At 38.3% G+C, this 16,542-nt stretch overlaps 2 protein-coding genes across 26 annotated transcripts; both read right to left on the reverse strand.

The window, feature by feature from the left end:
- Positions 1–402: 402 nt before the first annotated feature.
- On the reverse strand, positions 403–8,838 carry Tnks (tankyrase). 3 transcript variants are annotated; one of them, XM_066290408.1, is made up of 21 exons: positions 8,811–8,838; positions 7,821–8,027; positions 5,393–5,921; positions 5,171–5,340; positions 5,031–5,114; positions 4,815–4,975; positions 4,615–4,746; positions 4,392–4,563; positions 4,228–4,342; positions 3,953–4,066; positions 3,738–3,903; positions 3,463–3,682; positions 3,173–3,405; positions 3,009–3,123; positions 2,678–2,884; positions 2,315–2,515; positions 1,938–2,128; positions 1,716–1,884; positions 1,541–1,664; positions 1,320–1,450; positions 403–1,268 (listed from the first exon to the last, which is right to left on the reverse strand). In XM_066290408.1, the coding sequence occupies exons 1-21, from the start codon at positions 8,821–8,823 to the stop codon at positions 1,162–1,164; spliced, it is 3,561 nt and encodes a 1,186-aa protein (XP_066146505.1). In that variant the 5' UTR covers positions 8,824–8,838; the 3' UTR covers positions 403–1,161. The 3 variants fall into 3 exon arrangements, with proteins under 3 accessions (XP_066146505.1, XP_066146504.1, XP_066146506.1); XM_066290407.1 differs by having other exon boundaries at positions 2,678–2,887; XM_066290409.1 differs by lacking the exon at positions 8,811–8,838 and adding an exon at positions 8,168–8,451 and having other exon boundaries at positions 2,678–2,887.
- A 435-nt stretch (positions 8,839–9,273) lies between these two features.
- Positions 9,274–15,523, reverse strand: LOC136343600 (solute carrier family 35 member F3). Of its 23 annotated transcripts, none has more exons than XR_010732815.1 (15): positions 15,389–15,523; positions 14,517–14,665; positions 14,282–14,466; positions 13,400–13,570; positions 13,174–13,342; positions 12,944–13,122; positions 12,743–12,886; positions 12,516–12,690; positions 12,274–12,363; positions 12,086–12,215; positions 11,825–11,852; positions 11,163–11,192; positions 10,133–10,248; positions 10,035–10,057; positions 9,274–9,968 (listed from the first exon to the last, which is right to left on the reverse strand). XR_010732815.1 is itself a non-coding variant. In XM_066290432.1 (14 exons), the coding sequence occupies exons 2-12, from the start codon at positions 14,614–14,616 to the stop codon at positions 10,152–10,154; spliced, it is 1,470 nt and encodes a 489-aa protein (XP_066146529.1). In that variant the 5' UTR covers positions 14,617–14,665; positions 15,389–15,523; the 3' UTR covers positions 9,274–9,968; positions 10,035–10,057; positions 10,133–10,151. The 23 variants fall into 23 exon arrangements, 9 of the variants coding, with proteins under 9 accessions (XP_066146529.1, XP_066146528.1, XP_066146530.1 ...); XR_010732814.1 differs by having other exon boundaries at positions 10,035–10,074; XR_010732809.1 differs by lacking the exon at positions 11,825–11,852 and having other exon boundaries at positions 10,035–10,074.
- Between the last annotated feature and the right edge of the window lie 1,019 nt (positions 15,524–16,542).

Here is a 16,542-nt window from a genome sequence, read left to right on the forward strand (position 1 = left end):
AATTTAATTCTAACATGCTGCATGGTTTCCGCCTGGCCAGCCAATTCATTGTAAAGGTGGCTCCGTAAAATCTGTATTAACACTAATTGCATTTATGTGACTCATTTCAGAGGCTTAAAAACTCTCTATTACGCATAATTTCGTACTTGATCGACTATATTATAATGCAGTTAATTTTCACGTTAAGCAGCAATCGCCCTGTAATTGACTTACGTATGACTGTCTTTTCTACACCATGATTTATATTAATTTGTAAAATTTCTTAAATTGTAAATATCTTCTATACGTTAAGCGATTTAGTTGTTTAATATATTTGTTTGCATTTACAAGCGTTTTATTGCGAGGTACACTTAACGCAACGGGTGCGTGATAGGTGCAATTACAAAGTAAGAAAAAACACAGTACATAAATAGGTTTTTATTGAAATGCGATTAACATTGGAGCTTAAAATAGTGAAAACACCGCACACCGCTTATACGTCGATATTACGTATCGCCTTAAAAACCAACTTGTAAAATATCACATTTTCTGTAACCTGTGGTTACTTGTAATATTAGCTTTTAGAGGGCTAATAATGTAATAAATTGTAATCACAATAATTATAACTTGAAAATGGCGGATTATACATACAGGGTTATTCGCCGCATTAAAAATTCAATGGCGTAGTTGTGTAGAGGATAAAAAGTGCTAGTTTACCCTAATATAATTGATATTTGATGACACCAATAGCGAGACACGCACTTGAATAACTCTGTATACATCGTGGTTGAATTCCGATGAAATAAGCCGCATTCATCTTCATCCCTAAACATTAATTTAAGAAAACGACTTCAAAGAGTCGTCGCTGAAAATTTAGGAAAATTCTAAAGGTCTTCAATGGACAAGAATTATAATAATGAACACATTGCATAAATCCTTTAGGATACAGTGTGCAAAGCACTATTTAAACATACAGCAATTTCAAGGAAAAAACCGCCATTAAATACTGCTTTCACAGGAATGAAAAACCGCCGAAGAACAGCGCAACGGTCACTTCTTTCGTCCTTCACAGCTGCACTTCTTCCTCGCAGGGGCCAGACACCTGATTGCGTTGTACATCAGGCCGCAAAATAAGTCTTTATATGATTTGGGAGGTTGGAACATTAACCATTGTTCCTGAAATCATCTAACATCCGACTCTGTTCCACTTAAACTCTCCTCGGGCTTTACTATTTGGTACGTGACAAAATACTCTGGGTAGGCTTGTTCTCCCCGATAGACTACGTATTCTAAAAGGGGATTTTAGTAGCGATTGAACGTGGAAATGTGTATTATTTTACCTGGGAATACCAGCCCGCCCGCAGATGGTCTGCCCGCTACTGAATGGTGGCCAGGAGGAGCGTGGGCCATTTTCATAGCGCTAAATTGCAGAAATGACTTTCCGAGGGTAACTCGACATAGCAACAGATGCCTGGTAATGGTCATATTATTGCATATACATATAAAGATCGACATATATTCAACCCCCATTTTTTTACGAAAAGAAAAAAATGGAATTTACCTGTGACACAAGTAGCAACTTCGGTCTTTGTGAGTGGGACACCCAGTACCGCCTCCGATTCCGTAAACATATTGATTGCTCTTTGAGGAATGCTCCGCGAAGTATATTCCCGCACCAAACATTCCTGCAACACGTTATTTGAAATTTACTGATAAAGTAGAAAAGTGTAATTGACCTCCAATATAAGCATGCCGCTCATCAAAACCCTTCTGGACAATTGCGTTAATAAACGGCGATCCGTGAAAGAGCATGCGTTCATTGGATTGGTGATTATTCTCTTCCCCAACTTCTTGTCTACGATGCGTATATCGTTCCCAAAGCTTCCTATTCTGGACTTTTTGGATCTAAATAAGAACACTTCAGTGATATTTGTGAGAATTGATTCAAATTTTCTTACTCTAACAATGTGGTATTTAACGAACACTCCTCCAGCATGCCCGTTGTCCCTATGCTCTCTAATGCTGTTCTGCATCTCTTCTTCTACTGTAATGAACTCTTTATCATCTGGCAATAGATCAACTAAAAGAGTTCCAGGATTGGTCGGCGTCGACCATAGTCCTCCACAATTAGCCACCAATCTCTCCATCCCTAAAATAAATGGGGTGTATGGTATGCTATCTAGATATGTCTCAACAGCGTACAACCAAGATGACACCAAATTTCTATTTCTTTACATATTTACAATGTTAGCAATAATAATCGGTTTTCTCCAAGAGACACTTATTTTATTTGGATACTTTTACTGTCTGAATATTTTAGGTCCTGATAGTTTACCTTTGATGAGTTTATGCCTAAGACCGTACGCAGATATTCCAATTTGTTTCAAGTCTTCATGGCTCATTTCGGCTAAAATGTCTAAAGTGATCTGCTCCCTGTCGAAGACATCCAGCAGATGCTCTAAAGTCAGCGATTGCAGAAATTTGGCCACAGAATGGATTTCGTTAGTATCTTCAGGAGTATCCAAAGTGGCGGCACCTTAAAAAAGAAATTAATGCATTGCTCGTTACGGCTTTGAGTCGTTGAGCATGACAAGCAGATTCCGCTCCACACAAATTTCCTTTCCATCGAATTCCACTTATGCGTAGGGCCCCCACACCAAATATACTAGGAAAACTTATTCGAAATAAGGAAATATACCTTCAGGAACTCCCATGGATACACTAGCCCTGCTGCCGTAGGCCGGAGCTGGCACGACAAGTTGCACAGCAGCCCCAGAAGGCATTACCACCGTCTCTGCTGTGGCGCCTCCACTTATGGTGCTTCCTGTAATGGATGGACTCGGAGTGTGGGGCGGCAAAGCTATGGAAGGCGGTCTAGATGTAGGGGCTGCTGCTGCTGTTGGTACTGCTGCAACAAGATGAGAGTGAAATAGATGCAAGGCAAACGTGTATACATTTTGATTCATAAAGTCAGAGTAAAATAAATTAAAATCCAGTTTAAAATTCATAGAAATGACAATTTAGTTCACCTTGTTGGGAGGCCATGGCATCCTGCAAGAGGCAGCGAACATCATCGGCACACGCTAAGTCTACCGGAGCTTGTCCTTCCTGATTTTTCAGGAATGGATCAGCTCCATGGGCGAACTAAAAATTAAATTAAAATGGTAAAACTCTACACAACTTGATAACTAACCAAAAGGGCGCACAGCTGCGTTCGGCCCTTCTGTGCAGCCTCATGCAATGGCGTGAATCCCCATTTATCTGTGGCGTTTACTACTGTATTATACTTGATTAAGAGAGCAGCAATATCTAAGTGACCATAACTCGAGGCGTTGTGCAAAGGAATCAAACCCCCTTTGTCTTGAGCATTAACATCTGCCCCGTTTTCCAAGAGATACTCTGCTACCTCCACGTTATTATATCCAGCTGAGAATAAAACAATTCAATACATTTATTAAGCGGAAATAAGAGAGTAAACTTTACCCGCCAAATGCAGTGGAGTTGAATTTCTCCCCTGAGCATCTCGGCAATTAATGTTTTCTGATGTGACCAGTCTTTGAACTCTCTGTAAATTGCCTTTTTTAGCCGCGTCCAGCAGGGCCGCATTACCACGCAAAAGGTCGGCAACATCTTGGTCTCCTTCACGCACCAGATCCAGAGCAGTAGCTCCGTCTCTGTTTTTTTTACTAGGATCCGCGCCATGCTACATTAAGTACTTTTGATGCAAAAAAGTCAATATGTTTATTGAGAGTAAATACCTTGAGAAGCAATTTAACAATTTCGTATTTTCCTTTAGCTGCAGCCTCATGCAATGGCGTAAATTTCCATAAATCCGCCACGTTTACGCTAGCTCCATGCTTGACTAATAATTCAGTCACTTCGTAGTGTCCATAGGAGCATGCATTGTGAAGAGGTACTAAACCGCTGAAACACCATTGCCACTATTCATATACAAATGATAAAATATATTTACCCTTTGTCTTTAGCGTGCACATCGGCGCCTTGTTGCAACAGAAATTCGACCACTTGGACGCGGTTATAACCGGAAGCAAAATGTAAGGGAGTTGAGTGTCTACCGTCTAAATCTCTGCGGAAAATCATACTTAAAATTATGAAGAAGAAAAGCAAAACATTATGCGAGTGTGATGTGATATTATAAGAGTACTTTGCATTTAAATACTCTCTTCACTAGTTGTCTATTTAAAAACCTCCATTCAGCACAATAAAACTAACTTTGGTTGTACTTACCTGCAGTTCACAATATGAGGGTAAGATCCTAAATATCTCTGCACTTGATCTAAATCCCCTGCTTTTGCTGATTCCAACAGCTGACTCTCCACATCTGCAGGAACTGCTGGGGGATCTATACCAAAAATATTATTTGCGTCTAACTTAATATTGTCGACTACTACCTTGTAATATTTTAAGTACATTATCCGATGCCACTTGATTCGCACTGTAGCCTTGCAAAGAGATTATCGAAGTGTCTACGTTATAAGATAGGAGAATTCTACAAGCTTGAACGTTGTCATCACGAGCGCATCTGTGAAGGGCCGTTTGACCCAAACCATCAAGAGCATTCACCTGAAGTTTAATTATTTAATATAACAAATAATGAATGGATAATGTAAGCACCTTAGCACCGTTTCTCAATAAAACATCCATGAGATCATAATGGGAGTTATCCGCAGCTATGTGAAGAGGAGTGAGGAATTCTTTGTTTTTCTCGTTGAGAGGTGCTCCTTTTCTGGTCAACAAATCTAACACCTGGTAAGAAATCCCCCACCCCCCCCAGTGAAACTCTAATTAGAGAAAGAATAATTATCAGCACCTACTTGTTTTCTTTTGGGATATAGAGACGCACACACTGCATGAGCGGCGGTGTCGCCAGAATAAGGATGTTTGAAACCGATGATATCTGCAGAAAGGCATTTCTTGAGCTTAGCATTATCTGCCTGTCTGGCAGCTTCTATCAACAAATGCCCCTTATACTCATCTGCAATACCTCAAAATCAACAAAACCCATTTTTGATTAATTTTCTAAGTCTTACAGGCTAATCTCTCTTGCAGTTCTCTAGTGGGCGCCACATCAATCGATGATTTTGAGTGACAGTTTAGTTGATAAGGATCAGCACCTACATCAAAATTAGTATTTACCAATGTATTCATCAATAATTGATTTGTAACACACCTTCACTGAGAAGTAAAGAACAAACTTCAACTCGAGACTTTGAGGCTGCTTCATGAAGAGGGGTGAAAGCCCATAAATCGTTGGCGTTTACATTGGCTCCATGCTTGATCAACATTTCAGTCACCTCAAAGTGACCATAGGAACAGGCATTGTGAAGTGGGACTAACCCACTTAATATAACTAATAAGATAAATATCTAGCCTTAAGAAAAAACATACTTACCCTTTGTCTTTGGCATGAACGTCCGCTCCATTTTGTAACAACAACTGAACCACCCTTCCTCTGTTGTATCCAGCAGCTAAATGCAAAGGAGTAGATCGACGCCCATCACTAGCATGGCAATTGACATTTATTGGATTTAAAAGGGCTAGAAGCCGGTCTTCAGCCCCTGAACGGGCAGCCTCCAACAGCTCATCTTTATGGTACTCTCCAGTCAGCACTGGTCGCGTTACAGGATCAGCTACTTCTAATGGAGTCTTTCCTTCAGTGTTGCGAATATTTACGTCTGCTCCATGTTGCAGAAGCGCAATGCACACGTCGATTTTCCCTTTAATTGCCGCTTCATGTAGGGGAGTGTAGTTCCAGTTATCTCGAGTATTGGTACTGGCCCCTGCTTCCAAGAGGAGTCGTACAACGTCAGCATGGCCGAAAGAACAGGCATTGTGTAGGGGGTGCAGACCCCCGTCGTCTCTAGCTTGGATTGAAGCTCCGGCTGAGAGGAGGAATTCTACAACGTCCCTTCTGCCGTATCCTAAAGTTACAAGTGAGGTGGTGCTAAAGATACTTTACAGGTGCTTTCAAGGGAGAAAATCAATAATAATTTATAATAGGTGTACAAATTTGCTTCCGCTGTTTTTCCTATAGAAGGCTTCAGTGGTGAATAGTGGTCGAAATAACAGGATTATAGATATCATGCAATAAACTTGAGCATCTCTCAACGTAACCCCTTAGAAATATTAATCGATTTCTGTCTACATTATAAAATTATTCTCAATTGAAATTATCAGTTTACGAGTCAGATTCTCGTAATTTGCAGAAGATCTAAATTTTCTACTTCAATGAAGAAATCTATGGTTGAAACTCATCGAATACTCTCACATACTTGTGGCAAGGCCACTATTAGTGAAAGAATATATCGTGAGTAGTTTCAACGCATCAAAAATGGTGATTTTGACATTGAAGGTCAGTATAGTGGTAGAAGTGAGAAGGTTTTCAAAGATGCAGAACTGGAAGTAGTACCTAATGAAGACTCGTGTCAAAGTCAAAAAGAATTGTTACGATCATTGGGAATGACTTAACAAGCAATTTCAAATTGCCTCAAAAATATGGGAATAATTTAAAAGCAACGAAATTTGGCACCGTACGAGTTGAAACTGAAGGATGTTGAATGGCGTTTGTTTTCTTGTGAGCAATTGCTTAAAAGGTAAAGACGTAAGGGATTTTTGCATCGTATTGTGACTGAAGACGAAAAATGGGTTCATTACAGTATGCCCCAGTGTAAAAACCATGAAAATATCCTCGTCATGCATCCACGTCGACCCCTAACGCGAATATTCACGGCTCCAAGGTGATGCTCTGTATTTTGGGGGACCAGCTTAGTGAAGTGTATTGTGTTGTTAAAATCTATTGAAACAATCCCAGGCCATCATTATCGAACGCAATTAATGCGTTTGAGCAAAGCATTAAAAGATAAACGGCCGCAATACATGAAGCGATACGATAAAGGGATTTTGCAGCATGACAATGCTCGACCCCATGTTGCGAAAGTGGTCTAAACGTACTTGGAAACGTTGAAATAGGAAGTCTTACTCCATCTGCCGTATTCTCCAGATGTTGCTCCCTTTGATAATAACTTGTTTTGATTAATGGTACACGGCCTGGCTGACCAGTACTTCCGGTCTTATGAAGAAATAAAAAATTTGATCTATTCGTGGATCGTTTCTAAAAATCACCAGTTTATCAACACGGGATTCATATGTTACCGAAAACATGGGAGAAAGCATTGATAAGCAATGGACAATACTTTAAATCATAAATGTAAAACCTGTTTTTTACAATAAAGACTCAAAGTTCAGGAACAAGATGACGGAAGCAAAGTTGTACACCTAATAATAATGATAACTTGGTCCAGATGGGAAGTAAAAGGCTCTTTTGAGAAAGTTACAATTGAGATTCCTGTGGAAGTGTTCCTGGTGAAAATACAAGGAAGTGTGTAATTTATAAATTTGATAAGATTTTGGTGAGGATTTACTAAGGGACCCCTGAATAATGTGAATGAAAAGAAGAAAGGGCAGAGTTGTAGTTTGGTAAAATAGCTCTTCTAACATCTACATACTAACTATAGCTTAAATTAAAGCTATTGAGACAAATCTTAACTCAAACTGAGCCATAGCATACCAACAGTAAATGAAAATAAATTTTTAATCACTTGCCGACAAAGAAATGCAAAAATATGAATTTCCCCAAAAATTGTAGCTCACACTGAGGCTATTGAAACTTATCTTAATCTAAATTGACACACTAACATATCTACTGCAAATTGAACTCAATTTTTGAAACTCCTGTCAATGGCAATATGTAATCTCTCAACCCAAATTCAGTTATTGCACACTAAAGTAGCTATATCAAATTGAACTAATCTTTATCTTACCAGCAGCAAAATGTAAAGGTGTTGATTTCCTCCCTGCAGTGTCTCTTGCATTCACAGTCGTTGGAGTGACCAGCTTCCGAACTCTAGCAATATCCCCCAGCTTGCAGGCTTCAAAAAGCTCCCTCAGAGGGTCTGATGAACTCGGCAAGGGGTCCATAGATATCTTCAAAACGTCTCTTCTGGTGGTTGCCATAATGGACTCTTTTTCTTAGGAAAACATTATTATAATTTCCACCTTGTGCGCCATTCTAAATGTTTAGTTAAGTGCCACCACACAACAGGTGAAAGTCTCCTTTGCCATGGTTGTTTTGCAATGGTTTAATTGAACTAATAAAATTGAGTCATACCGATTTTAGTTCTTTGTTATGTTATGACGGGGGTTCGGTGGCAGAGGTGTTAAGGACGGGGAAACTGGGACACACAGATTATAAGCGCCACGATTACGGTTCGATAATTGACTAGATGAATAGCTGGGTTTATTTCAGTTAAGTGCAATCGGTATAAGTCGATTATAACAAACGTTTTTTCGATATTATGCCACTTTAAGTTGGGAATTTTTGAGAAATAAAGATAAATTTGTGAAAAAGCTAGGACGTTGACATCTCGTGTGACGTCACGATTAGAATTACATTAGCACTGACAATGACAGAAGATCTATTGGCAGCAATGTGGGCAAATTTTTTATTGTGAAATAATCATTACCTTTAATATCAAGCTAGTTTTTATATCATCTAAGGCATTTAATACTTAAGTTTTATTTAATCCTCGTTACAGTAACTAGTTTCGACTTGGAGGTGGCAATTTGAGTCCGAAAGTTCTTTTCGAAACATGAAGAGACATCAACCGTAAACCACAATAAACAGTATATCTAGATAGTTTACATTGAAAAGACGAATTAATCCTCAAGATTGTTATAATAGTGCGGAATGTTTAAAAACTTACACAAAAAATTTAACTTAGTTTTAAAATAAATAAAATACAAAAACCCACCAGTAAGAGTCATGTTAGTGAAGTGCAAAGAGGTTGACTTGAATTGTGTTAAAAATGTGTTTACTAAACAGTTTGAGAAGATATGTATTAGTTCCTAGCAAGGACGCTTTTTAAGTTGTCAAAATATTGCTGTTCCAAAGATTCGTGCGATAACAATTTCACTCTAGTTTTACGGCTTAGCACTATTTGAATGCATTGGCCGTGGTTAGAGTGATAGTTCATCTTCAAGAATTGGTGGGTTTACTGTATCAATCAGAAACAATATTTTGTAGGAAGTTTCTCATCACCAAAATGTCAAGAAAGCTAATCCTATTATTTAACTTCACAATGAATTTAAAATGTTGATTACAATTCGTGAGCAATACTCTCGGTAATGCGGATTTTCAACATTAACCCGTAATGGCACAGTAGGTGCGGATTCATGTTAGCAAAGTGGCTTTGTGAATAAACGAACTCTGAGGCGCCTTCACCAATGTTGGAAATTTATGTACTATTCCTTTTGAATACATTTATTTACATTAACAACCTTAGTTAACTTACAAGTATAACAAGTAAATTGGTACTACAAATACTCACAATATCAAATATACAAAAAGTAAGCAAATCCCCTCTAAAAAGCGGAGCTGATATTGAATAAGTGTGTTGGAAATATCTTAATTAATCCTTTATTGGTGATAAAAATATAAATGTAAAATTCAGTTAAAAAGATATACGTAACTATGAGGTTCTTACAGTCACTAAATTGATCATTAAATTGCATGATTTATTCTTGATGTTTTCTTTTAAACAGTTCATCAACAATTACTCTTAAAATTCATGTTGCTTTACAATACATACATATTAAACTTTTTCGTGAGCAGTTCTGCATCGGTAAAGCTTTATTAATACCCTACTTTAGGTATCCGTCGTAACCCTTCACCTACTTACACATATTCCACGTAATAGTAACCTAACAGATTCTCGGGTAAACTGGATCGTCCAGTCGCCTCTGGAATTGTCAAGGAATTGCTCTTGCTCCTAATGGTAGGACTGTGACTGGATCATCTCACTCGACCTGAGGGCGACCTCAAGTGTGACCTTATGTAGCCCGTCCTATAATCTATCACTTCTCGCCTATGAATTCCACCCAGTGTCCCATGACGGTTCCGCCTAGTCCACCTAAAAAAGATAGAAATTTCTTGTTCTCGTACTCAGAAAAGGCTAGATTATTTGATGCGCCATTACCTTGTTCTTGCTCAATGGGATGTCTAAAACAACAATGCGACTAAGGATACACTACTAGAGACACAAAAGCTCTAACAACGACAACAATTAACACTCACAGTTCAACTCATTATCACACTAGTGTCTGATTGTGACAGAAGTGACTTCTCGGCCTTGTCGCTCCTCATTGGAGAAGCTGGTGACTGGTAGAGCCCCTCGCTTGGAGAAAGATGGTCTTCCCGTGTTTGTACGCACATAGAGCCACAGTCACACGTGATTAAGAAAAGGACAGACAGAGAGATAGAGGTATGTTAGAGAGTGTGTTCAAAGTGATTGATGATGGCGATGAGTACAAAAGAATGTGGGTCATGAAGGGAAATTAGAAAAGCTTCAGTTAAGTTGCACAATGAGGTGAAATTGCTTAATTTCCTTCGTGAGTGTAAGAGTTGTTGGAAAAGCAATGGAAAATAAATAAAATGCGGTGTAAAAGGAGTTGAATTAAACTATATTTATAGCGGTATTTTGCGTTGTATTTTGGTAAATGTACCAACGGCAGGAGGTATAACAAGTATTATAAATCAAATAGCAATTAAAATGACTATAATACAATGGACAAGAAAATTATTGTCAAGGATCGAAAAATTCGAGGGGTACAATACTTCAACATCTATAAAACCTACGCCTACTTTTTGTACAAGAAGCGATTGGCGCACGGCCTTGGTAATTGAACTGTATATTGACTTTGTGCAGCTTCCAAAGAATTCTCTCTAACTACAATAAAACGGTTCTCTATCGAATTTTGTACAGCATCAGCAGAACGACACAGCCAACTACACATACATACATTAGTTCACGTTTTTTGCCCCTGTTTGGAGCGGGCATACTAAAAAAAATCGAAAAGGATACTTTAGCTAATAAATAATTCAAGAAAATCTATCTAGAGAACTGGCTAAAAGTGTGTGTGTGTGTGTGTGTTTTCAAATTTTTGTGTCATTGGAACTAAAACTGAAGATGAAAAATACTGAAGAATAATAACAAACACACAGAATATGTGTATATATATATATATACATATATATATATATATATATATGCATGCCAATTATATGAACAAAAATGGCGGATTTTAACAGTACCGATTCTACTTACCTCGCACTGTGTGTTAACATGATGATACTTCTGCAACAAAATTACTCTATAGCATATTACTGATAAGGCCTCGAATCTAGCTTAATTACTTTTCCCCATTGGGTGCCTCTTTAAGTGCATCGGGGGTGTTGTGCCCAATAAGCAAATAGTGAAGTGGCAATTTAACAATATTCCCCATAATTGGAGTTTTTCTTGAAAGCGTGGCAACATTGCCCTTAGCATGGCAGCCTGCGGAGTGACGTGTCGCGTATGCAACGGGGTCAGGATAATAAAACAAAACAATATCGCAGGGTTGCCGGTTTATGAAATCTATGTTTACTTTCCCTACTGTGATGTTCTAGTGCTAACTAGGGAATCCTTGTAAAATTGCCATTTGTAGGTAAATAAGCCATCTGTAACGTATAGGAATCCCGGGATTTTATGTACACGGTGTCCCAATTTTATTCAGACGCTGAATATCATCACTGTGCGTGCCAAAACAAAAATTAGTGATTAGAAATCGAAGGTCCCCATTTTCATTTTTAGCATGCACAGGATTGATGATATTTAGCACTTAAATAAAGCTGGGGCATCCTGTATACGCAAAACTAAATCAACGATGGCCTCTAATTGTAGGCAAATTTACGCAAGTTATTAGGAAAATCTGGCTTACAAGAACTGACCTTTCCATGGATGACACGAGTTGTTGTTCTGTAAAGATATAGAGGATTTTGCTAACAATTTTACTCATACACTGTCTCTTGACAAGTCAAGCTTATTCTTGCACCAACTCCCACTTAAAACAAATTAAAAGCTTTCAAGGAAATAGAGACCTTGTAATCAACAAAGATTGGAATTAAATATGATGATCGATTACACTCATCCATTAAAGATTATTATTTACATTCCAAATCCTCATAGCTCTACATTAAATTTCGACTTACCTCAATAAACGCGTGATGTAATCAGGCCAATTATCCGGGAACATTACGAGGAAAAATCCCACCCCTATTAGAATAATCCCTGCCAGTTTCATTCCCTCGAACTGAGCCCCATATAAAACCACATCCAGGGCTGCAAAGAAACGGTTTTTTGCCTTTTGGAGTTAGTTTGAGGATAGAAAAGGAGTCACCTGCGGAGACTGGAACTGCCGTGATTAAGCCCAAAGTAATAAAGAGATCGTAAGTCAGGGCGACGCTGAAGTTTCCCAGTAAATTGGCAACTAGAAATTTGTAAAGTTTGATAGAGAAACTTTCAAATTCATATTGATTAAATCAGAGAAAGGGGTAGTCTAATAGTGACCCAGTTCGTAGATAATTTCACCTCCATTGTGGCCATTATTGCTGTCAAGTTAAAGAAAACACTTAGTCCTACCTAAAGACAGGCAACTGGCACTCAATAACGTCGGCCAAGGCAATTTGTCCCAATGGAGGGTTTCCACCCCTGTTAGAAACAATCCTAAGCTGAGCGGCCATAATAAAGCTGCATTCAACATTCCTATGAGTGAGAAGAATAGAGCTACTTGGCCGTACGTGGCGTCTCCTATCACCTAAAATTGACCAAATAATTAATTCAAATACTAAATTAAAACTTCAAAATACCTTTTTAAAAAGCACTTTATACACCCCTGAACCTGCGGCAGCAGAAGTGGCTAACACTACCCCTCCAAGAGTGGGACTACCAGTGATACCATCCATGTAGGCCAGTAGAGCTACCCCAGTGTCACATATTATCACAGCCATAATCTGTTAAAGGTAATAAGGGTTGATGGTGGAGAAAAAAATGGGTGAAATGGCACTTACGCGAATACCAACAAATTGCTCGTGCAAAATAACCCAACTTAGGAGGTAGACAATAGAGACGTTGGTCGCAAATAAAGCCATAACATCAGTGGCCAGCAGGATTTTCAAGGAAAGAATGTACATGTAATTAGTGCCCACCCAGAGTAGGCAGAACAAACTGCATCTTGTCATGAATCTGACTAAAATCCTCTTCATTGCAGTGACCCTAAATTTCCTATGTATAATTCTACCTGCAGTGAATCCTTTATCCCGAAAATCCCTAATACTTTCAGTGAGAATGTCGGACATGGACTCGCATCTCTTGCTACTCAATCTACTTATAAAATATAAGGGAAAAAAGAGCATTGTCCAATTAGTCACGAACCAGGTGGTGAAGAACGGAGCCTGATATGCGACCGTCTAAAATCACAATCAAAGGGTAATTGGAACAAAACGTATCGGCGTTTGTAATATTACATATTTGGTTTGAACTACAGTCATATTCAAATCAGTGGTGTCATGAGGCACTAAAATGGGATCGTCGTAATCTTCGTCCTTTGGGCGTCTTAAATACAAATATTTGATGCTATGGGTGGCGCCAACCCAGGATGCAGTCACACATATAGTGACCCATATTCCGAAATATATCTGAAATTTTATGAAAATTCATGGGAAAAATGAAAGTGGGGACATTTTACATGGTGTTGCCTAAATGTTTGAATTTTAACTCTAAAATAAAAAAAAAGTTCTGTATAATAAGAGTTAAAACTTGGAGAGTAAAAAATTAGCATTTAATGTTTTCACCATATTGTCGAGAAACTCGACTTTATGTCCTTTTAATATACAGGGTAAATTAATGTGATAAACTACGTAATATACCAACGTAAATTAGCATATCAAGGTGATGTAATTTCTAGAGTCATGTCCAAGTCATCATGTACATGGGAGTACCATGTACATTTTTTCAATTGAGATGTCGACAAAAATTGCTTTAAAAACACGCGTCTCCGTTGTGCTACCGTAAACTAGCTCATAGTATGCAACTAATAGATTGAGTGTAAAAAACATTGACTCTCCAAGTACTTTATGCAGGTTTAAAAATTTTTAACAGGCACGTAAACAGTGTAAAGCCAAACTACGTGCTTAATAAAATATGTGAATAAAAACTAAAAAGCAAATCACGCACAAAAGGGAGGTTTTCTTGTGAGTTTTTGGGGTGTTTGCAAGTAAATCGGTGCAATTGCAGACACGCGATTCATTTAAGAGCACGCAAGCCCTGGCATAATACGAGCAGTTAATCGGAGAACATGTTGTTACCGGTTTGAATAACAATGAAATGTATTTACTCTGAATACAAACCTTTCTGGCAGACCTGGAACAAAACGACGCGGAGCAACTTTTTATTTTCCCCCTAAATCCCACTGGAGGAACAGTGGTTCCATTGGCAGTACCATTGACTGTCCCTTGGGGTGTGGCAGGTGATAATGGTTCAACTGAATCTGGTTGACTACCCACCGAGTCGGAATGACCAAAAGATGGACCTACTTGACCCAAAAAAATTTTCACTTTTGTGCAAAAATTAGCTTAAGCTCACCATTAGCCACCCCTTCATCTGTAATCAAAACGCTAGGGGTGCGAGTTCGATTGGAGGCTCTAGGATTGAAGATGGTGTGAATGTCGTTATCCCTGGTCATTATTCACATGCCATAAATTCCTATATCTCCTTTGAGATTTTCATTGTTCCTACAAACACTTCTGATCCGTAAAAGCGAGTTTATTGCAGCTTAACAAGCGCCGACCAGAAATAAAACCGATTAGGCAAATATTCACGGATATGTCGCCCTGATGGAGTGCTAAATTAAGTCTAAACACGCAATCTGAAAGTGGTTTAAGTGATATAATTAATGCGAGTAATTAATACTCGGGAAAGAATGAATTGCGAGTGCACTCGCCATTTGGTCGAGAAATTTTAGTCGCCAAAATTGAGTTCTCTAGAAAATTGAGACGAATACCATTCGTGGTATCTGGCAGGAACTGCCACAATTGATTTTTAGCCGCTTTCTAATTTATTTATGTCGTAATCATCGGAGCAAAGGCACTAAAAATAGAGTATTATTCGAAAAAGTTCAAGGGCCACAATAAGGTGAAAGTGAGCGATTGAGTCACAGTGGGAGAGTGATTTTCAAATTTGTATCTAAAATGAAAGGTTTAATATGGACTTAAAAATGTACGCTTTCGTATAAACTGTTTATGCTTCCTGCAAATAGGTAAGTTTATGTGATGTTCCTCGTAAAAAATGCGAATCTGCTTCTGCGAGATTTATAAAATTTAGCTAAGCGCCGTCAGGTTACGAAATTTAATTATTTTGTAAAGAAATCTTTAGTCCAGCTGATTACTGTAGTTCCATGCAAATGTACCTTAGAAGAATGATTCGAATTCGATACATCGAACAGAAATCACTGTTACCTTTCTCGTCTTCGTTCAAACATTAGATAAACTTAAACGTTCATGTATTGACACATCACAAAATCCTAGCAAATTGTGCCTCGATCGAGTTATCCCCGAAAGCGAAATCGGCCATACGACGGCAAACGCCGGAAATAATGCACTAAGTGTATCCAGAAAGTGGAAACTTGGAAACGCTCAGTATGTGCGCAGGCATCGATTTCCATGGGCGGTGATAGTCCAAGTTTAAAGTCAGGTTGTTAAACGCGCAGTATACAGGGAACAATGGAAAAGTGTCTTATTTTTATTGGAGGAACAAATTTGATTGATGACCGTTATTTTTCAGAAAATTTACTGTACGTGTAAACCCGTCAGGAACGTCTTTGGTTAAAATTTGATAAAAACAACACTGACTCCTACCTGTATAATTTTTTTTAGAACTTCATTATGTCTTGAAAATCTTTACGCCACTGCCTTGTTACGATCCCAAACCTCTAACTTTCTTTTCAAATATGCGGCCTTTACCTTAATAGTTGAGAAGGTGCAGTGGCGTATTAGACAGATTTTAATATTAAGAAATTCAAATATAAACTTTTAACTACAGAGATGCAACACTCCACCGATTTTTTTATAGCACTGATTTCCCAATATTTAACAGATGGAACATTTTATTAAAAAATTGGCGATTTAGGAGACACGTCAATGTAGCTTGAGTCAAGAAATAGACCGAGAGCTTTTAACTGTCTTTGGCCTGGTTTATCATGTTTTGGTGATGTTACTAGGAACATTAAACCTGCATGAAAATCAGGGCCCAGACTCCTAATTACGCTTCTGATAGATATATCAACAAGTTCCTAATTTGGCCCTTAGGATTCACACGTAATAGAGTTTCAGGCCAAGAGAATTTATGCTGTTGAATATCTATTCAAAATCTAGGAAATATCCAAATTCCTATACATGTCCTTGAACCAGCTCTCGAAACTTGAGTGAACAGCCACAAGATGGCACTTGCAGTTCTACGTTGCTGCAAATTGGAGTTCCTTAAAAACTCTGCACATTGATTGGCTTAATTCAGGTAGGAAATTGCAGATGGCTCTACGCATTTGATTACACCATAATTTATCATTGCCTTATCAGTCATCAATAATACTAATAGTTATTCTAGGGATTGAAGT

This window comes from Euwallacea fornicatus, chromosome 15 (assembly GCF_040115645.1).
Source record: "Euwallacea fornicatus isolate EFF26 chromosome 15, ASM4011564v1, whole genome shotgun sequence".
Classification (NCBI taxonomy): domain Eukaryota; kingdom Metazoa; phylum Arthropoda; class Insecta; order Coleoptera; family Curculionidae; genus Euwallacea; species Euwallacea fornicatus.

Coding starts and splice junctions, on each gene's coding strand:
- Tnks (XM_066290407.1), bottom strand. Junction 4,976..5,030: donor ACTGCAAGAGAGATTAGCCT/GTAAGACTTAGA, acceptor GAGGTATTGCAG/ATGAGTATAAGGGGCATTTG. Junction 2,888..3,008: donor TGCCATGGCCTCCCAACAAG/GTGAACTAAATT, acceptor ATCTTGTTGCAG/CAGTACCAACAGCAGCAGCA.
- LOC136343600 (XM_066290425.1), bottom strand. CDS start 14,616: ATGACCAGGGATAACGACATTCACACCATCTTCAATCCTAGAGCCTCC. Junction 14,467..14,516: donor AGATGAAGGGGTGGCTAATG/GTGAGCTTAAGC, acceptor TTTTGGGTCAAG/TAGGTCCATCTTTTGGTCAT. Junction 12,887..12,943: donor AGCAATTTGTTGGTATTCGC/GTAAGTGCCATT, acceptor TACCTTTAACAG/ATTATGGCTGTGATAATATG.